Source organism: Lactuca serriola, chromosome 8 (assembly GCF_051521515.1).
Source record: "Lactuca serriola cultivar US96UC23 chromosome 8, Lser_US96UC23_V15, whole genome shotgun sequence".
NCBI classification, from domain to species: Eukaryota; Viridiplantae; Streptophyta; class Magnoliopsida; order Asterales; family Asteraceae; genus Lactuca; species Lactuca serriola.
Window position 1 is genome coordinate 167,820,615 of NC_136415.1, and position 22,511 is coordinate 167,843,125.

Here is a 22,511-nt window from a genome sequence, read left to right on the forward strand (position 1 = left end):
AGTTTTTCCCCTTGTTTCGGAAGTGAGCTTGACTCCGAAACACCCTCAAGCTTGTTCAGCATTGCGAACACAAGCCTAAGTTTCTCAGCCAGATACTTCTTAATAGTGATCATGATCAGAAAGTCACGAGTCTCAATTATGTCAGAGAGTAAAGAGTTTACATCTGTAATACAACTCTTCATAGCAACCTTTTTAAATAAGAGTTCGTTGATCTGTTTTTCAGCTTGTTCCAACTTGACAGTTAAAACCTTCACTTTTTCTATCTTGACTGCGAGCTTGTCCATTTTCTTGATCTCTATAGCCAAGTCTCCATGAAGCTTGTCTATTTTGGTAGAGATGGAGGAGTTTAGCTCAGAGTTGTCTGATTAGATACCGGTACGAACTTCCTCAAGTTTTTCCTTTTCTATGTGAAGAGTTGATCCAAGACTGGAAATAACTTCATTCGCCCTCGCAGTATTTGATTCAAATGAGCTCTGAAAAGTGCTCATGAAAGATCGAGCATCAGTAATTAGTTTATTGACTTTTTCGGTCATTTCTTTGCATACCGAAGCTGAAGCTTCAACTATGTGACTGGTCTTGTCAAGGTTCACAGAATATTCCTTCGTCAATTTTTCAAAGAACCCCTTGATAGTTTCTTCAGAATAATCACCACGAGAGGATGTCTTGGTGGATTCAATCAAGGAATCCAAATTTTTAGATAAAGGCTTTAATTGCCCTCTGGTGACTAGAGCTTCGTCATCACTTTCTGTTCGGATGTTGAATGGATTGTAATTGAAACCTCCAAACTCTTCTTCATCTTCACCATAAATGGTATCTGGATCATCCTGGCGAGAGGTGAGTGGCGTGATGTAGAAGGACCAAAAGTGAAACCTGAACCACCTGCCCCTGCATCAGATGCATTTACAGAAACAGGAGGTTCACTAGTGGTAGTGGTTGTAGTGGCTATTGAATATGTAAATAATGGGGTTGATTGTGTGAGAGAGGTTTGGGTCTGCAAAATTCCAATAGATACAGGTGGGCAAGGACCAATAGTAATCGGAGTAGAGACAGTAGAGGTGGGTGAAGGAACGGAGAAATCCTGGAAAAATTCATCACTGATCGGAATAGAGGTAGGTATTTGAAAAGTTACTTCAGGATTAGAAGTGACTGCCTGCGAGACCTAGGTTTGAGACGATGCAACAGTATCATCATGTTCGTTGTGAACATCTTCTTGAACTGGAATCTCTGAAACCGTGTTGGACTGCGAATCTTCGTTGTCACTCGACGTAGGAGTTTCTGGCCTGCGAGCCACTTGCTTAACCTTCTTCTTAGGCATTTGGGCTAGTTCAGATGGACCGGATTTCACACCTCTTTTCTTTCCGCCCTTCTTAGGTTTTTCTGCCTCTTCAAGGACCTTTCGTACTTCATCGGTCATTGGGCGAAGACCGTAGACTGGCATACTGCGATAGGTTTACATAACTTCACTTGTTGTAGGAATGTTGTGAAGCATCGCCTCAGGGATTGAGCCAATGAATGAAAATTTTGAAGTGTCAGCAAAGATTATGTTGGTGGTGTGGAAGATTTGAATATCAGCCATACAAGAATCTTTAAGGATGGGGATGTTAAGCTTATCAATAGCCCATTGAACCACAATAGTTCAGAAACGAGCACATGAAATCTTACTGTGTCGTGTAGTCGAAAGGGTATTTTGGACCATTCGAGCCATAGTCAAGATTGATACCAGAGAAGATATCGTTCATTATTGTCATGAAGAGCTTGTTGGCACAGTCGGAGCTGGTAACCCTCTCTGAAAAACTCTTGAAGATGAGAGTAAACAACCCATTCCACATCAGCGGTAGGTTTGGCTTCTTGAACTTTGACATGGCGGTTAGAACTTCCTTGTACCCAATTTGCTAAATCGTCTCCAAGATGGCAGAGTTGGAGACAATCTCAGGGTCAACTAGTTCACGACCTTGAGGAAGCCCTAGTAGGCAACATAACCGGGATTTGATGTTGTTGGTTTTCTTGTTAAAGATTTTGAAAATAATCATTTCCTCACCTTTTTGGTAAATTGCTATAGAGTATGGCTTGGATAGATGAACCAGGGGAACGATTTCCGATTTCAACAGAGGTTGAAGAAAACCATCATATTTGGTCGGATCAAGGTCCATAACGAGGTTCTGGTTTGCCTTGATGTTGAGAATGGATGATTGTGCCATTTTTTATGCAACGAAGGGGGTTTATGATTAAGCGGTAATGGAATCTTGATGAAGACGATGATGAATAGTAGAGAGAATAATCATCGGGAATATTTTGATTTCTTTTGAAAGTGGTAAGTAATATTGGATCGTCAAAATCCTTTTATACCGTATAGTAAGAGAGAGAAATCCAGTGGTTGGTTACATCGAGTACTGAAAAGTCTCCTAAAAAAATGTGATTGACAGCTATGACGTGTGTCAGGCGGTGTCATATCAGCGTCAGTTTCAAATTTCACCTGCCCAAATCTTATCCTTTTAGAATGCCATTTCAGTTACGCCCTTTCGCAACCGATCACATACGAACTTTCGCAAAATACAAAATATTAACAGTTAACCTATAACTAGAAGAATAACAAGTGAAGATATCGAAAATTATGAATTTTTTTATGAAAAGTGAGGTTTTGCATAATTATTTAGCTGGGAGATAACGTTGTCAAAATTGTATGATCTTTTTGGTTCGGTTGATGAATGTTTGATCGTTGAGTGGTTTTTGATGTTGATGAATGTCTAAGTCATGAGGTTTCAATGATTAATGATCATTGTATGATGTTAAGATTGATACTTGCTTTAGATTAATAAATTTGGAGTAGATGATGTTGGGATTTATAAATCCAGAAGACTTGTAATGACGTTAAGATTGCTATAGATCGAAAAATCTAGAATATAACATGACGATTTTTATTTTTATAAGAAGAATCAATGATTTATGAGGAACAATTGATGATGAACGTTGATTTTTGATAAAACATGTTGATTAATTTTTGAAGAATGGCCAGTGATTTTAATGATCCAGTAAATAAAAACATAGATTTTGTTATTTTTATTTAATTAGTAATCATAATTACTTATTTTCCCTTTTAATTTAAATAAAGCATTTTATTTCAATCATTTATAGGTAAAAGAAATTAGTGGTTATATTTGTTTTATGTTCTTAATTTTATTTTTTGTTCTCGTTTGAACCTCTTTCTCTCTCTCTCTCTCTCTCTCTCTGTATATATATATATATATATATATATATATATATATATATATATATATATATATATATATATATACTAATAAATAAAACCCATTTTCTGCCACATGTCATGTCCTCATTGATTTAGACACATGGCATTTTAATAGATTTTTAGAATTTATTTATTTTCACATGTAATTTTCTGATTTGTTCACATATCATAACTTATTTCGGTTATAATATTGAGAGAAATAAATGCTTCCTTGAAAAAGAAATGATAAATTTATAATGTAATAAATGTCATAATTAATGAGAGCTCTAAAATTAATATTGATATTAAATTTAATGTTTAAATATTGATATTAAATTTTTATTTTTAATAAACTCGTGTATTACACGGGTCTTACACCTAGTATATATATATATATATATATATATATATATATATATATATATATATATATATATATACTAGTTTATAACCCGTGGGAACCACGGTTACAAAATTAATTAAGTTTTTTTAGTGAAAATTCAAAGTTATTAATCAATTATTTTAAATAAATTATTAATTAGGAGATTTTTTAGTTAGATAAAACTATAATTATTGATTTTAAATAAATATGTGAAATTATATCACTTTATAATTTGTATTAATTTTATTTTAATGCTATTAATTTAATGTAGATAGAGTGGAAAATTTAAAATTCAAAATAATAATTAATAGGTTGACATGTGGCAAGTATTAATTAGTAGACATAATATGGTGACACATGGCAAAAGAAGAATAAAACATGCATTAATTAAGAGGTTTAATAAGATGACACATGTCAAAAGGAGAATAAAATTATTCTTTTATTAGAAGAGGAAGATATATATATATATATATATATATATATATATATATATATACGGGTTAAATAAAATTTGACGTTCATCATAGGCTAAAAAAACCCGAAAGAAACCTAACAAGATCATTGGTAAATCTCCCCTCAATTCAAACATCTTTTCAAAGTATATTTTAGACCATGAGCTATAGTCACTATAGGTTCATTAGAAAAGTGATACCATCTATGCGTCATATCACCTCCACTACATGTTCACTAGCCCTTCTGAATGGTTATCACTATATATTATTTATCTTTTTTAAAATTCTTTGACATTATATTAAATAAAAAACACAATTATTAAACATAAATAAATATTTTATAAAAAAAAAAAAACATTAACTTAAATAAAACTGATATTTTTAAAATTCAACATACATTTTACTAATATAAAAAGTAACATTAATAAAACATTGAAATTCAAAAAAAAAAAAAAAAAAAAAAATACTACTCGTCCGCCTCGTCCTCGTCGTCATTGTCATTGTGCTTTTCGAATTGTCGTTGACATATGTGCTCAGTTAAATGTTTTATGTAGGTTGTGATATGTTTCTCTATTTTCTATTTCCAAAAGCCTTGTAAAGTATGCTGGACTCCCGACTTGTATTACTGTTGGTGGATTGAGTATATCGTTCGGCGTATATGTACAAATAGCCCTACCCTCTTCTTCTATTATGATATGTGAAATAAGACAAAATTTCATCACATTTATTAATTTTTCCCTATCCTATGCTCGTGTTGGATGTGTTATTATGTGTCACTTCTGTTTAAGGACTCCAAACGCCCGCTCCACATACTTTCTTGTAGATTCTTGGGTTAACTTGAAATTTTTGTGTTTTTCATAGGTTGGATATGAGTGTGACTTGACAAATGTAGCGTACTCTGGATATATCCCATCACCAATGTAATATCCTTTATTATATTCATGTCCATTTACAATGTAAGACATGTTTGGTGCTTTAGCCTACAAAATGTCGTTAAATAACAGAGATGCTCCAAGCATATTCGGGTCGTTGTTTGACCTCACCATACCAAAAAATGCATGCTAAAACCATAGGTCATGTGAAACAACTTGTTCTACTATAATAGTCGGCACGCCATGATCACCTTCCGTGAATTGCCCTCGCCATGGGAGAATTTTCTCACACCCAATGTGTACAATCCCGGCTACCAAGCATTCATGGAAATCCATGTTTAGCTTGATGTGCAACATACAACTGTTCGACATCATTTCTAGTCAGATTTCGCAAGTATATGTGACTGTAAAACTCTATAACATACTCACGAAAAAGATATGTGCATTCTCGGCCGGTCCTCGTAGACATTTTCAAATATTCATCTGAAGTGTTTGCGGCTATGCCGTATGCCATTCTCGACTGTATCTCATCTCTATTGAAAAAACTCATAATTGTTTTCCAAATCTTTAGCTATACATAGGAATAAATTTCTACTAATACGAAACGATCTTTGAAGTTCGATAGATCATATAAACTATCAGTGGTAAAAGTTCATTTGCCGCGATATGATCCGGTTGATCAACTTTCTACGTTTCTTCTCGACATTTGAACTTTCGCCTCTCTAACGCACAATGCCGTATGCCGCAGACAACAACGTGTGCATAATCAAATCATCATCATCTGAATCATCATCGGATGAAGAAGAAGAAATAATACCAAAAAAATTATTAATATTGTTGAATGTATTTGTTGTGAGATATTTGATGTGAATTATGTGTTTGTAAATATAGGTGAAGTTGTAATTTAAAAAAAAAAAGATTGTTTTCTAATTTGATAAATGGTCCATATTGAATGTCAAAAGGTCAAATGTAGAATTAACCAATGAAATCGTTCGTGATCTTCCGTAACCGACATCAATCTGCGTCATATTTACTCATGTTAGGGGCGGTGTTCACACGTGTACAACCCCTCCAGTTAGAGCCTCACGCGCTAATTTCCCTCATACCTCATGGCCTTAAAGAGAACTGTTTTGGGTGTAGATGTTTGAGTCCAAAATATAATTTCATTAACAATCAGAGAGTCATCAAGTATGTTCGCAGGACATTCACAAGTGCGTTCATTAACTTGACCTTTTAACAAGCACGGTCGAGTCAAACATTGCTATTATTTAGATTTTTGAACAAAATAGCATTACATTCACAAGACCTTTAAATAACTTTATATAGGCAATCATTAAGGGTTATACAAGTTACCTTCACAATAGTTTTTAGCATTTTTTAAAACGGTTATTTGCATTCATGCATAAGTAATGTGAATGAAATAATTATTTTCGTCAATACTACACTCATTTGGCATGCATCTAGCAAATCTTTAAGAGGATACGTTTTGTTTGTAGACTTGGCAATATATATATATATATATATATATATATATATATATATATATATATATATATATATATATATATATATATATATATTGTTTTTTTGTTTTTTTGTTTTTTTTTTTTTTTTGTCGTGTATACATCTCAGACAAAATTTACATGATACAAATTCATAAAACACGACACGAATTGTAAAATGTATTTTCAGGTATCACACATGAACACGATACATAATTAATTTGTGTGATGCGTGGTATAATATTAATAGAGAAATTAAATATCCACCTACATTTTTATTCTTACTTTTTTTCCTACCTATTTAAGATGATGACAAGTGTACAAAGTTAAAATCTCAATCAAATTAAAATTAAATTTAATAACACTTGCCACCATCTAAAATAGGTAGGAGGATAGTAGGAACAAAAAGTAGGAGGCTATTTAATTTCTCTATTAATTTGTGTCATGAAAACACGGATTTTTAACCGTTTTACATTAAAACACGGATTTATACAAATTTATTCTGTGTATTTTCTAATATTATTTGTAAGCTAGGAAAATATTCATTTAATTCGTGTGTATACGTGTTTTTACATGTAACGTGACAAGTGTATATATGCATTTATACATGTGTATATATGCATTTATACATGTCACGTGTCATACAAATTTAATTTGTCATATACATCTTTAAGCCGATAACTAATGTTTAACATATGTAAGGCATAAAACACGAATTTGCAAAACTCATACACGGAAAAATCATGTCGTGTCTGTGTCTAGTGGTGTGTGTGCCTCATTAGTCGTGTTATGTATCGAATTGCAAGAACTATTTATATGAAATATTTTTTATTTGTATGCTGACAAGGAAAAAGATAATTAGCGGTGACAAAAGTCGTCACTAAAAGGTCAAATTGTCGCTGGTAATAGTAATAGCAGCAACATGTTGTCGGTAATAAATCGCCGCTACTACTTCGTCACGATTGCTTCGTCTCTATTGATCAAATTGTCGCCGCTAATGAGAATTGTCACCACTGATGAGCTTGTCGCCGGTAAAGAGTGTCGTTGCCACTAAAGAGTGTCGTTGCCGCTAATGATGGTGTCACCGGTAATAACGATTTTCATTTTTTAATCTTTTTTTATTCAAAGATTTTGGTTGTCGGTATTAATGTCGCCGGTAATTACATAACTACATTCGATTAAATATCAAAAATAATAGTGTCAACGCTAATTACAAAACAAACATCCGATTAAATATCAAAAGTAATAGTGTCGTCGGTAATTACACGCACATCCAATTAATATAAAAAGTAATAATGTCGCCGGTAATAGTGTCGCTCGGTAATTACGTAACATCCAACTAAATATAAAAAGTCATAATGTCGCCGGTAATTACACAAAACAACAAAAATTGTTACAATCTAACAAGTAGCAAAGCGTGACAACAAGTGCAATATGCAAATAAAACTCATCGTTACATACCGTCATCTTCGTTTCCATCGTTTCCTCGATTATTTTGGGATTGAATAAACGAATAAACTCCATCCCTACATGTCGGGTCGTTGAGCATTGCACGGAGATTTTCCAACTACATAATTAATAAGAACATATATAAACTTATAAGTTAAATTCTCAAACATAAACAAAAATTATCAAAGTACATTGCTATTTTTAAATTAAGACAAAAAGCCAAAGTACATTGCTATTTCTTGCACTTGGGACAAAAACCGAATTATCAAAGTTATTTGCCAATAATTACCACAAACCAAAATTACCAAATCAGCATGCATTTTATGATGCTAAAGTAGATTTCTATTTTTAAACTAAGACAAAAAACCAAAGTACGTTGTTATTTTTTGCACTTGGGACAAAAACCTAATTACCAAAGTTTTTAGCAAATAATCACCACAAAACCAAAATTACCAAATTAAACATGCATTTTATGATGCTAAAGTAGATTGTTATTTTTAAACTAAGAGAAAAAACCAAAGTACATTGTTATTTTTTGCACTTGGGAAAAAAACCTAATTACCAAAGTTTTTAGCAAATAATCACCACAAAACCAAAATTACCAAATCAACATGCATTTTATGATGCCTAAGTAGACTGCTTTTTTTAAACGAAGACAAAAAACCAAAGTACATTGCTATTTCTTGCGCTTGGCACAAAAACCCATTTATCAATGCTTGTAACAAATAATCACCACAAAACCAAAATTACCAAATTAACATGCATTTTATGATGCAAACGTAGATTTCTATTTTTAAACTAAGACAAAAAACCAAATTACATTGTTACTTCTTGCACTTTAGACAAAACCCTAATTACCAAAGCTTTTTGCAAATAATCACCACAAAAAACCAAAGTAGATTGTTTTACCTGTGATGGTTGTGGTAATGGTTGCGATAGCTGTGAAATCGGCGGGAGACCAGAAGGTTTACGGTCGATGCCTCTAATATGGCCACGTCGCTCTCCTAATACTTTCTCAAAAACAGCTCTTTCTTGAGCGGGTGTTAACTCACTTTCACCTTGGGTTTGTTCTAAGAGCTCTTCGACTAACACATTTTGTAACTCCTAAAAGTGAGTAACAATTAAGTATAAATAAAAATTTAATTATATGATAAAATTATAATTAAATACTTACATATTATTGTTCCGCCTCAACAGTAACAAATACACCGTCTCTATCGGTATGAGCTTTGCGAAATGTATCCACTCTTATAAGGTTCTGTTTAACCTTAAAAATAAGATTATATTTTAATTAAATAATTACATGTATCGTATATTACCTTTTAGTAGCAAGTACTGCTATACGAGCTCGACCCCCCACGATTCACATTTGTTTGCTTTTCACAGACTTTTTTGTTCCTGTCTGAAGCAATTATGTGTTCGTCCATTTGGAAATACTCAACTGCTTTCTTCCAGTTATCAACTTCCAAACCCTTTGGAGGGTTGGCTAATGCTCTCGAGATATCTTCATACCCTCCAACTAACATAAAATATTCTTTTGCGTCATCTTTACATTCCCGATAACCTTTTAACAAAGTTTCTTGAAAACTCTTTGTCAACATATTAGCTTGTGCATCCTGGTAAATCTGATCCAAATCAAACTTTGTCTAAAAAAAGTTAACCAAGTAAAAACTAGTTATAGTTAACCATATAAAATATTTTTATTAAATATTTACCCCTAAATGTTGTAATACAATGTCCTTTATTGCAGAGGAAACTTTTTTCCAAGTCCATTTATCAAAAGGGACCATTTGCCACATTGTTTTACCAACTTCTCGTGAAAACATGTCTTCCGCCCTCGCTTTGTTTCTAACATAGTTTTTTAGTTTTTTCATATACATTTCGAAGGGATACATCCATCTCATACGTATCGGGCCTCCGACAATCGTTTCATCACGTAAATGCAAAAGTAAATGAACCATAGTGTCAAAAAACGTTGGAGGTTAAATTAATTCTAACTTGCACAAGATTGCAATAATGTCTACTTTTGCTTTCCTCATATTCTCCACCTTCAATGTTCTAGAACAAAGTTGCTTGAAAAACGTACAAAGGTCTACAATAGGTGTATAAGTATCTTTTCTAACAACCCTTTTACTCCAATCGGTATCAAACGTTGCATAAGAATGTGGTGGTCATGCACTTTCAACCCAATAATATTAGTATTGGTATCGTTCACTTTCTTACTGATGTTAGAACAAACCCATCCGACAGTTTAAACATCTTTTATAAATTGAAAAAATAGTTGTTGACTAGATTTCGTGAAAGAGTATCTTGCATGGGGTATATGAAACTAGTCACCACTTTTTTGCAACCATTCATTTCTCCGAATGTTTAGAATTATCAAGTCCTCTCGTGCATTTGATGTGTATTTACTTTTTATCGTTCATTAGAAGAGTACCTAACAAACTATCGTCCACATTTTTCTGGACATGCATGAGATCTATGCTGTGTTTCAACTGTAGAGAAGACCAATACTTGAGTTCGAAGAAAATGCCTCGTTTCGACCACTTTAACTCGTAATCTTGCCGCTTTGGCTCCCCACTTCCATGCTCAGGATGTTTACCAGTTTACAAGTTAGTAGACGACCTGGTTGCTCTTGTATGTTGTCATTACTAAAGTGTCTCGGAGTGGTTCTTGTCTTTTTCCATCCCGTTAAAGTCCAACCACTTTCTTAACTGATCATTAGCATCTAGGAAACGACGATGACCGATATATACGACTTTGTTTGTTGCACGGTACAAAGGAGTGTCTTCATTGCAAGTAGCATGCTCTATTCCCTTGCCCACTCCAACCTGATAGACTATTACGAGTTGGCCAGTCGTTTATTGTCCACAACAACATAGCCTTCATCGTGAAGAATGTGTTTGTCGCCGCATCTTTAATACGTACGCTTGAGTTCCATAAATGTTTAAGCACTGCCACCAACAACCTAAGGAAAACAACCATATCCTTACCAGGAGCTTTTAGGCCGTGAATCAACAAAGTCAACATGAATGTTGACTCTTTCATACAAAGCCAGGGTGGCAGATTGTATGTGGTGAGTGTGACCGGCCATGTGTTATGTAGATTACACATGTTTCCAAATGGATTAAAACCATCAGCTGAAAAACCTAGGTGTATGTTACGGGGTTCACTCGAGAAGTTGGAGTATTTTTTTATCAAAATCTTGCAATGTTCCCCATCAATAGGATGACGCATCACACCATCTTCTGAACGTCCAGTACTATGCCAAATCATATTTTTGGCAGTATGCCTCAAACAGTATAAACGTCGTAGTCTAAGGGTCATAGGAAAGTACCGTAACACCTTATGAGCTACTTTCTTACCCTTGGTGTTTTTATCGATCCATCGGCTCTCTTTACAAAAAGGACAAACTTGCAATGAATCGTGTTCTTTCCGAAAGAGAAAACAATCGTTTTTGCACACATGTATCGACTCATACCCCAAACCAATAGATTTCAATTTCTTTTTCGCTAGATAATGTGAAAGAGGAACCTTGTTGCCTTTGGGAAATGCTAATTGCAACAACTCAAGGAGTTGATCAAATGAACAATCAGTCTATTTTTTGTTCACCCTGGTATCCATTAACTTTGCTAGAAACTCAAGGGAAGCAAAGATGCAACCAGGATACAATTTAGTTACCACTTCTTCCAACAACTGTGCAAAATCATCATCCACACCGTTACCCCATGTATTTGAGGTTCCTTCATCAAGTTTAGTATCATTTTCTCTCGACTCCCATATCACATCGTCGATTAAATCGGTCATTGCGTTACTTGGCAAGACGACTGGAGGAATAAAAGATTCACCATGATAGATCCAAATTTTGTACGACTTACTGAAACCATTTACAAATATATATGGCGTTCCACTGCAATTGGGTACTTGAAGTAACGTTTATCACATTTTTCACACGCACATCTGATTTTACCATTACTATCAAGGTGTGACTGGGACTTCTCAATAAAAGCTTTGAGTCCTACTTGGAACTCGGGATGGTTTCGATATGGATTAGTAGTCCAGCTTTTATCAAGAGACATGATGTTGCTGAAACATAATTTTGGGTTTAGCGTTTAGTATACAGAATTAGCATTGTTTTTTTACAATCCACATTTTTTTTACAATTAAAAAAATAAAAAATTAAAAATTAAAAAATTAAAATAATTTTTTTTATTTATGCAGTTTTTTAATTAATTTTAATTACAATTACTTGTAATTTGTATAGGGAAAAGTTGTAAGTATTAAATAAAATGGTCAAAAATCCAACAAATAAATTTTTTCCATACGTTTGTTTTATTTATAGTAGATGTACAAATATACTCATGATTATTGAAAAAAAAAATTTGTTTCTTTTAATATGTTTAGCATTTAGTTTTTAATGAATAAAATATTAAATAAAGAAAAAATAATAAATTGGTATATCAATAAAAAAAACATTTCTTACTATTGTATCTTTTTATATTTTTTTATTTTTAACATTGTTTTTTTCAATTATAACATTCTACTTTAAAGAGTTATATTATGTTGTTGTGTTGTTCTTTTTTACCATGGAGATTAAAAAAAATATATTTTATATTTATAACATTGTATAAATATGTTGCAAGATTATAAGTTAATTTGAAGATTACAAGTTAACTATAGAACTTATTGGTTAATTTAGGGTAAGCTTGGGAACAAACTAGAAACTTTATGTTATTCGTATATAAGTTTTTAAGCAATTTTATAACATTTTTTTTGTGTTTTCTTACCAATTATAACAATAATTTATTTTTATATGTTTAGCAATTAGTTTTTAATAAATAATATATTAAAGAAAGAACAATTAATAATTTGATATATCCACAAAAAAAACATTTCTTACTATTATATAATTATATATATATATTTTTTATTTATAACATTTTTTTTTCAATTATAGCATTATACTTTAAACAATTATAGTATGTTGTTTTGTTGTCCTTTTTTACCGTCGAGATTAAAAACTATATTTTTTTATTTATAACATTGTATAAATATGTTGCAAGATTATAAGTTAATTTAAAGATAATAAGTTAACTATAGAACTTATTGGTTAATTTCGGGTTAACTTGGGAAAAAACTAGAAACTTTATAGTATTCGTATATAAGTTTTTAAACAATTTTATAACATTTTTGTGTTTTTTTTCCAATTATAACAATAATTTATTTTTATTTTTTTTCAATTGTTGCATCCTACTTATACCAAAACCACATACTTTCACATAATACATAAGAACATGAAATTCACATACTTTCACATACATATACCACATACACACCAAATACAAATACATTCACATACACACATAATAACATCCTACTTAAACCAAATACATATACTTTCATATATATAGATAATAACATCTTATTTATACCAAATACACAAATTTCACATTCATTTACCACATTTATAACAAACATACATACATTCACATACACACACAATAACATCCTACTTATAACAAACACATATAATTTCACATATACAGATAATAACATCATATATACTTCTACCAAATACTCATATACCACATATACATCAAACACACATACATTGGCATATATACACCAAATTCACATAGATTCATACAAATATCAAATATACATACATATGACAATTTTCACATAATTGATACAACTACACATAGTTTGCAATTAAACTCAAATTTCACAATAAATTGAAATAATAAAACCTAGTGGCGGAAATCAACGAATATGTCTTCCGAAAAATTGGTCTTCACCCGAAAATACCCTCACCCGTAAACCCAAAGACAACACTACCAAAAACACTGAAATGGAAAAATAGTTTGCAATTAATCATCAAATACAGCTAGAAATTGAAGTTAACATACAAAGACAAAGAGATATAAGAACTTCAACTTACATTTCTTCCAGAGATGGAGCTAGAAATCAAGACTTAACCTGTTTTATTGAAGCCCTAATCACCCTTGATCCCTAATCTCACAATGTTGGGAGATATCTTGTTGGAATCAAGCTAGGAATCGATAGCAAAATGGGACACCGATTGGAAGAGTAGCAGTGTCACAGGAAGCAGATGGAAAACTGGAAGCTAAAGAGTAGATTGCGTTAGTTTTTTCTTTTTTATCTGCGATAGCCTTTAGCGGCGACACTTTTAGTGGCGACAATCTAGGCTTTATCGGCGACAATAATCAACAGCGACGACTATCTGGAGTGAAGGGTACCGCGTCTTTTTTAAGACCACTATTAGCGGCAACTTTTTAGACTTTTAGCGGCTACACGACTGTCGTCGGTATTAGGTTTGTGCGGATAAGAGAGCCCAACCGTTGGATTAGATACTCGATCGAACGACTGAGCTCTATTAGAGGGGGAAACACGGATTCTGGTGAGAAGCTTTACCAGCGACACAATTACCCGTGACGAAGGCTTTTAGCGGCGACAAATGGTAGAGTCGCCGCTAAAAGCCCTCGTCATCGGTAATTTTGTCGCTGCTACGGGCTTGGTTTCTTGTAGTGAGGTTTTATCTAATGATAAATATTTTTTTGCAATGTAACAAGTGCATAAAGTTATAACTATATAAAAACAGAAATTGCTCTAACTAAATGTTCTAAAACTAAAAAAAAAAAATAAATAAATAAAAAATAAATAAATAAATAAATAAACATTTTTTACTATTATTTTGATTTTTGAACACAATAGCACTATATTCGGAATATATATTCAAAGGTACACCATTTTGCTAAAGAACCTGACTATCTATCTTTGATTAAGTCAAGAGGAAAACACGAATTAAAAGTAGCCAAACGTATTGATGAAAACCCGTTAACGTCGGTCGGACAGTAGTTATATTTCAAGGATGACGGTTCATCTGCAACATTAATGTCTATGGGAACCAACCTATTCCATAAACAACCACTGCTCATTGGCGTTCAACCCCTTTGGTGGTGATCGTCACATATCTGGGCTCAGAACAGCCGTGACAATGTCTAGCCCATACGCGTCTAGCCCATGTTATTCATCAGATGACGATCATTCTAGTAAAGGAACTCCTGATCGAGTATTCAAGGAGCCTGAATATCCCGTCGTAATTGTAGATCAGAAATATTGTTCCAACTATCCTATGGAGTTAATGTTTGAAAAGAATGGCAAGGTGGAAGACAAGTTCAAAATCAGCGACGAAGAAGGAAATGTTATATTTAAAGCAAGTAAGAAGAAGAGTGGCAAACGCATCATGGTAGACGAGACAGACGCACCAGTCATTTCCTTTACAACAAAGGTAATTTCTCATATATTCATCACCCCTTAAACGCTGATAGGTATATAATTGCTCGATGTTGAGATATATTCATCACCTAATACGTAAATGCAGCATATTACCATGCATAGAAGACGTCAAGCCTACAAGGGAGATCCCCATGAGCACCATAGGCTTTTCACTGTGAAGAAGACAAGAGGCTTCAAATCACTCCGATATGATGTATTCATGACATCTAATATGACTGAAAGCACATTCAATTATAGAGTTTATGACAATTTTAAAGATGGAACTTCCATCATAATGGCTCAAGATAAATCTACAATTCTTGCCAAGGTATGAAATTTAATCGCTTGATGTATATCATTAATGAAGCTTGATTATATTTAAGAATTAAGGTCTATAATTTATACGGATTTGGTGATGTGATTTTCCATCACAAATGTGATCGATCTAGTTGCCTTTTAAGCACTAAGCTCTTATGTAAAGCACCTAAAGGCATTGAGTACCTTCTTATTCACATACGCATGATGCTGTCAGGTGAAGCTTTGTTGGCAGGGGTGCTGGAAGAATAACATTTTATTTTCAATAAACATGAACAATTTAGCAAAGTTAAATATTACCAATAATTCCATAATTTATTTGATTACATTGCAGCTACATACTGAAGTTACACACAAAAAAGAAGTGAAAGCTGAAGAAAAGTATTCGGTTTCTTTGTCTCCAAATGTCGATAAAGCTTTTGTCTCAGCACTCCTAATTATTCGAGAAGAAGTCAGGAAGTCAAGATATAAAGGATACGAAAGCTAATTAAGGAGAGGCCCGCTATATTTTCCTATGTTAGTTACCATAGTTATATACAGAGGTTAAGAATCCATTATATTTCAACAAAACAAGCAAGTATTGTTCCAAAAATGAACATTTTACTTGTAGTCTCTTTTCTTTTTTTTTTTTTTTTTTTCTAGTTTGTTTTTGGAGAACATGAATGGGATGACAAATGGAGTGCACTTTTTTCAAGAAAGTATCATCTCTAAGCTTTCTTCCTTCGTTTGAAGTGAGAAAGAGAAGACGGAGCCTGTCTGGAAAATTAAATTCACTGATAGAAAGATCTTAATTAGCCAAAAAATACACTCTTCCTTCTTTTTTCATTAAATATTCCGATACCCATATGACCCTACCTACTCGTGCAATTTACATTAGTTCTTATTGTATCATGTGGTACGCACCCCACCTTTTTGGTTAAAAATTTGTTTCATGTGTAATCAAATTTTATAAATGTTCTATTCTAAGTATTATGATTTTTGAATATATGTACACATGAAATTTCAAGTTTTATAAGTGCACTGCATTTATACGTATTTGTGCTTACGAGTAAAATTGATGAACTTTTTATTTTTAGTCGCAAGAAGTAAGGCTGATTAACTAAGTTGATGATTGTGATACTTTTGTTGTTGTTAGACCATATGTAATGGATCACTATTTTTTTTTATCAAAATGATGTAGTATTTTGTACAAAATGTTAATCAGATACACCTCAATATATTTTCACTAATTAGTCAACGTAAAAGCAATTGATAGTTTCAAAATCAAAGTAAGCTACAACAATTCCAACTCAAAAGTACAAAATATTTTGACACTTTTTTAGCAATCAAGCAAAAAAATTTATTCAAAAAATACTAGCGAGGGTCTGGTACATGAACTAGGCCAGTTGTTCGGATATACTAGTCGGGTTTTAGGTAAATATCAAATGAAACTACAAGCGATACCATAACCGAATTTCTGTTTAAACCGGGTGAATATAAAGAGACCTGGATTTTTTTTGACTAAAAGGATAAAAAGGGCCCACAACATTTTGCTATTTGAGGTGCTTCATGTGTGTAGTATTTATTTTTCAGGAAAATTTCGTGTATGTGTTTCTTCATCTTAAAATCAAAATATTATATTTATTCTTTTTAACTTTATAAATATCATATTCATCCAAATTTATTTTTTAATCATTTTTTAAATGTTTTTAGTCAATTTTTATATTTTAACACTACTACAAAAATACCCTTTAATGACACACATTGCGTGTCATAAAGCGCACAGATGACATGCAAATACGTGTCAAGGATGACCCTGTCATAAAGGAGAACGACACACATTTACGTGTCGTAACCTTATGATGCGCATTTATCACACGTTTTGCGTATCATTAAAGTTCATGTCATAAATGAAGATGACACGCATTTACACGTCATAAACATCAACAACCATTTACGATACACATTTACGTTGTGCATTTACGATACAAATTTACGTGCATTTATGAATAATAAAGAATCAAATATATACCAAACCTTCTATTTCATCTAAATGTCAAACAAGTTATCAAAAACATTGTGTGTACACTATAAGTCTAAAGAGAATGCAAGCTAACATTTCACACATGTCAAAAGACGATGCTATCTAACAATATTGTTTGTGGATATAAAATATCACCGATAAATGAAGCATGTGCAACAAAAGTCAACCATTCTTCACAAATTTCATCAATATCAGCATCTATGTATTGAACTTTGCCCCCAAGACCTGAGAAAAAAATTGCATATAATGTTTTAGTTATAAAAAATGATCATTTCTTTAACACTGGGTAGTATGCTATATTCAAAAAATAAACATAAATTTAAATCTCCTTTCTTTAGAACAATATATATGTTAGATTTGAATGAAAGAAGAAAGAAGAACTTGAAAGAAACTTATTCTCATTCAATAAAACTGATGGATATATCAAAAAAACATACAAAGGGGATATAACCCGAATTCAAAATAAAACTACTAAATAACATAAACTACCCCTATACTATCAAGAGATTTACATTTAATATAAAAATACTAATCTAACACCCCCCCCCCCCTCAAGCTGGAGGGTAGGAAAATAGCCCCAGATTGCCGATAGCATTCTTGTGATTTGTTCAGAATAAAGCTTTCGTGAACACATCCGCGTGTTGATTAGTAGTGGAGACATGAGTTAAGATATTAAGCTTGCTTGTAGTTTTTCTCGCACAAAATGACAGTCTAATTCGATGTGTTTTGTTCTCTCGTGGAAAATAGGGTTTTTGGCAATGTAAATTGCTGCCAAGTTGTCGCATTTTAAGGGAAAGGGAGTGATGTCAGGCACACCAATCTCAATGAGAAGACAACTTATCCATGCGAATTCTGAACATACCCTTCGCATAGATCAATACTCTGCTTCCGATGAAGACAATGAAACAGTGTTTTGCTTTTTGGACTTCCAAGAGATTGGACAATCACCAAACATGATAAAAAAAGAACCACTGACAGATTTTCTTGTGATTGGGCAAGCAGCTCAATCAGAGTCATAGTAGGCCTCTACTTTGAAAGATGAATTTGAGTTAAAAAATAATCCTTGAGTTGAAGTGCCATGCAGGTATTGTAAAACATGAATAACAGCATCATAGTGAGATTGACAAGGATTTTGGTTGAATTGGCTCAAGTGTTGAACTGAGAAAGACAAATCAGGTCTTGTATGTAAACAAAAATTTAGTTTACCAATGAGTTGTCTATAAATAGAAGCATCCAGTAGAGGATCAGGCATGTTAGATAGGAGTTGTGGTTTCTATGGTAGTGGCATGGTGACTGTTTTTGAACTGTGAATTGAATACAGATCCAGTAACTCTTTGATGTATTTGTGTTGATGAATAAGCATACCTTTGTCAGTCTTTTGAAACTCCAGACCTAAGAAGAAACCGAGTTGGCCAAGGTCTTTTATCTTGAATTCTTCATCTAAAAATGTTTTGAGAGAAAGAATTTGAGACACATCATCTCCTGTGACAAGAATATCGTCCACATACACGGCGACAATTACAGTTTTGTCCCCACTTTTTCTGAGAAATAATGAGTAGTCATTTTTGGATGGAATGAAGCCTTTGGTTCTTAAAGCATCTGATAACCTAGCATACCATTGGCGACTTGCTTGTTTAAGTCCATATAAGGACTTTTTTAGTTTGCAAACAAGAGAAGGCGAAGAAACTGTCAATCTAGGTGGGACTTTCATATAAACATCTTCATGTAGCTATCCATGTATAAAAGCATTGTTTACATCAAATTGATGTATATTCCAGCCCATTTTGAGTGCCAAAGCAACGATGGATCTGATAGTAGTGAACTTGACAACTGGAGAGAATGTTTCATGGAAGTCAATTCCATGTTTTTGTGTGAATCCCTTTGCAACTAAACCGGCTTTGTACCTCTCAATGCTGCCATCAGCTTTCTGTTTAATTTTGTAGACCCATTTACAAGAGACAGGCTTCTTCCCTTTTGGTAATTTGACAATGTCCCATGTATGATTGAGATCAAGAGCTTGGAGTTCAGTTTTCATTGCAGCCTCCCATTCTGGTTGACCTTGAGCCTGATTATAAAATGTAGGCTCGACAGGATGGGTGATAGTGTGAAAAACGTGACTTGTAGGAGGAGAAATGGAGGATAGATGTGATGACTCATCAAAACTTAAATTGGTTACAGTATGAGGACATAGGTTGGAATTTACATGATTACATACAAAATCATTTAAGTATGTTGGAGGATGTGAGGGTCCAGTGGTTCTCCTGAAAGGAGGATCAGATTGATTATTGGATGAAGCAGAGGTGACAGGCTCAAATTCTGTGGAATTGATAGGAAGAAATGATGGTGAATTTGAGGAATCCTGCTGGTTAAAGGACTTCAAATGGTAAATGTTCTCAAAGAACTTAACATCCCTTGATATAAGAATTTCTTTGGTCTGAATATCTAGGCACTTATATCCCTTTTTGCCTATTGGATATCCTATGAAAACACAAGAAGTTGATCTTGGCATAAATTTATCTCTGCCTACAAAAGAGGTAGAGACATGACATAGGCACCCAAAACTTCTGAGATATTCAAGATGTGGTTTATGATTGAACAGAATTTCAAATGGTATTTTGTGATTGATCATTTTTTATGGCATTCTGTTCATAAGATGAATGGCTGTCATGATACACTCACCCCAGTATGCAATACCCAACCCAGATTGAAAGAACAGTGCACGAGATATCTCCAGAATTTGTCTATGTTTCCTCTCTACTCGTCCATTTTATTGAGGTAAAGGAGCAATAGAAGTTTGATGTATGATGCCTTGATTTTTAAAAAACTCCTGACCTTCATTACTTGATCCCAGTTCATAGGCATTATCACTTCTAATGCATTTGATAGTTTTGGAGAATTGAGTTTGGATGAGAGCAATAAAAGCCTTAATCAGAACAAAAGCATAGCTTTTGTGTTTTAACAAATGAACCCATGTGTATCTGGTGTGATCATCCACAATGGTTAAGAAACATTTATGGCCATCACATGTAGAATGCTTGTAGGGACCCCAAATATCCATGTGAATTAGATCAAATGGATTAGAAGTGACAGAGATACTTTTAGGAAAAGGTAACTTATGTTGTTTGGCCTTGGAACAAATATCACACATATCAATCGAATCAACAGGAGTAGAAGAAGGAATTAATGAAAGGGAATGTAACTTCTTGATTGGAATATGGCCAAAACGTTTGTGCCAAAGTACATAATTGAAATAAGATTGTTTGACAACATTATTGAAAACAGGAAACAACTTGGAAACAGAATTACAAAAAGAAAAAGTCTTCTGAAGTCTTCTGTGGTCAAACACATAAAGATCATTGACTCTATCTCCCAAAACGCCAAGAGATATGCTACCCTTAGAAGAAAGGTCATGCACAAAACATTTTGTATCAGTAAATATATCAAAAGTTTGAAGCTATGAAGTGAACTTGGTAATTGACATTAAATTGTATTTTGAAGGAGGTCAAATAAAAGACTCCATGAAGAATGAGATTACTGTGGATTTGAATGTCACCAATATAAGTAACAGAAGCGGTATAACCATCAGGAAGACCAATTGAAATAGGCTGAGAAAGTTTATTCATGAAAAGAAATAAGGAACTGTTGGAACACATGTGATCTGTTGCTCCATTGTCTATGATCCAAGAGTAGTGAGGTTGTAAAAACTCTTTGGATTTATAGACATTTGAAGCAAACTTGGCGAAAGAAAAACGTTTACCTTCATCTGCCATTACACCACCAGTGATTGAAACATTGACTTGATTTGGAATAGTTGATGGACTTATGTTATTTGCATTGAGAAGCTGGAGAAGATGATCATATTGATCAGTGGTGATGGTAGGTGGAGAGACTGTTTCAACATGTTGAGCAGAAGGTTTAGTGTCATTGCGATTATTTTTTGTGAATTTGAAATTTGGGGGAAAACCGTTCAACCGATAGCACTGAGATTTTGTATGTCCCATATTTTTGCAGTGTGTGCAAGTCAATAGCTTCTTTGATGAGTCACCAGAAACAAGCATTGCAATAGCATCGGATTGTAAGGGAGAAGAAGCAGTTATGCCTCTTTGACGTTCTTCTTGAATGATCATGGAATAAGTAGTAGATATTGAAGCCAGCGGTTTCATCATCAATATCTGACCACGAATGACTTTATATGAATCATTGAGACCCATTAACAACTGAATTAAACGTTGTTCTTCGAGGAATTTGTTGATTTCAGTGGCAGAGGCACAAGAACATACTTAATTTAGTGTAATAAGATGAGAAATCCTCTGTACCTTGAGACAACAAATAGAGTTGTTGAATCTGGTAGAGTAAAACTCCATCTGATTGTTCATAACGGCTTTTCAACTCTATCCAAATTTCTTTTGTGGTTTGTAGGAAAAGAACACTGCCTCCGATGTTTTTGTGAAGGGAATTCAGCAACCAACCGATAACCATTGAATTTGCTCGAAACCGAAAAGTGTATTCTGGATCAATTTCAGAAGGTGCTACAATGGTTCCATCAACAAAGCCAATTTTGTTTTTGGCGGTGAGAGAAATTATCATGGACCGTTTCCATGAATTGAAACCCACTCCATTAAAAACAGATGAAACGAGAATGGAATTCGGGTTGTTAGATGAAGAAATAAAATATGGACTTGAAGGATTTGGAAAAGTTTCAGAGGATGATGAAGCATCGGTCTTTAGGGTTGTACGAGGCATGATTACCGATAATTGAGAAATCAATCAACAACGATTGATGAATAATAACAAGGTTTGGATCAACAAACCCTCTCTGATACCATGTTAGATTTGAATGAAAGAAGAAAGAAGAACTTGAGAGAAAGTTATTCTCATTCAATAAAACTGATCGATAGATCAGAAAAACATACAAAGGGGATATAACCCGAATTCAAAATAAAACTACCAAAATAACATAAACTACCCCTATACTATGAAGACATTTACAT

The 22,511-nt window shown here is 33.3% G+C and overlaps 2 protein-coding genes across 2 annotated transcripts; one reads left to right on the top strand and one right to left on the bottom strand.

Moving 5' to 3' along the window:
• The first annotated feature begins 14,780 nt into the window (after positions 1 to 14,780).
• On the top strand, positions 14,781 to 16,457 carry LOC145069287 (protein LURP-one-related 15-like). The gene is made up of 3 exons (XM_079016228.1): positions 14,781 to 15,195; positions 15,289 to 15,510; positions 15,832 to 16,457. The coding sequence occupies exons 1-3, from the start codon at positions 14,902 to 14,904 to the stop codon at positions 15,982 to 15,984; spliced, it is 669 nt and encodes a 222-aa protein (XP_078872354.1). The 5' UTR covers positions 14,781 to 14,901; the 3' UTR covers positions 15,985 to 16,457.
• Positions 16,458 to 17,605: 1,148 nt separating this feature from the next.
• On the bottom strand, positions 17,606 to 22,263 carry LOC145067598 (uncharacterized). Its single transcript, XM_079014699.1, has 5 exons — positions 21,801 to 22,263; positions 21,056 to 21,706; positions 19,352 to 19,998; positions 18,886 to 19,249; positions 17,606 to 17,745 (listed from the first exon to the last, which is right to left on the bottom strand). Exons 1-5 carry the CDS (start codon positions 22,261 to 22,263, stop codon positions 17,606 to 17,608), a joined length of 2,265 nt encoding a protein of 754 aa, XP_078870825.1.
• Between the last annotated feature and the right edge of the window lie 248 nt (positions 22,264 to 22,511).

Coding starts and splice junctions, on each gene's coding strand:
- LOC145069287 (XM_079016228.1), top strand. CDS start 14,902: ATGTCTAGCCCATACGCGTCTAGCCCATGTTATTCATCAGATGACGAT. Junction 15,196..15,288: donor TCATTTCCTTTACAACAAAG/GTAATTTCTCAT, acceptor ACGTAAATGCAG/CATATTACCATGCATAGAAG. Junction 15,511..15,831: donor AATCTACAATTCTTGCCAAG/GTATGAAATTTA, acceptor ATTACATTGCAG/CTACATACTGAAGTTACACA.
- LOC145067598 (XM_079014699.1), bottom strand. CDS start 22,263: ATGCCTCGTACAACCCTAAAGACCGATGCTTCATCATCCTCTGAAACT. Junction 19,999..21,055: donor TGGTGACATTCAAATCCACA/GTAATCTCATTC, acceptor GTGTTTTCATAG/GATATCCAATAGGCAAAAAG. Junction 19,250..19,351: donor TCCATGAAACATTCTCTCCA/GTTGTCAAGTTC, acceptor ATACATGGATAG/CTACATGAAGATGTTTATAT.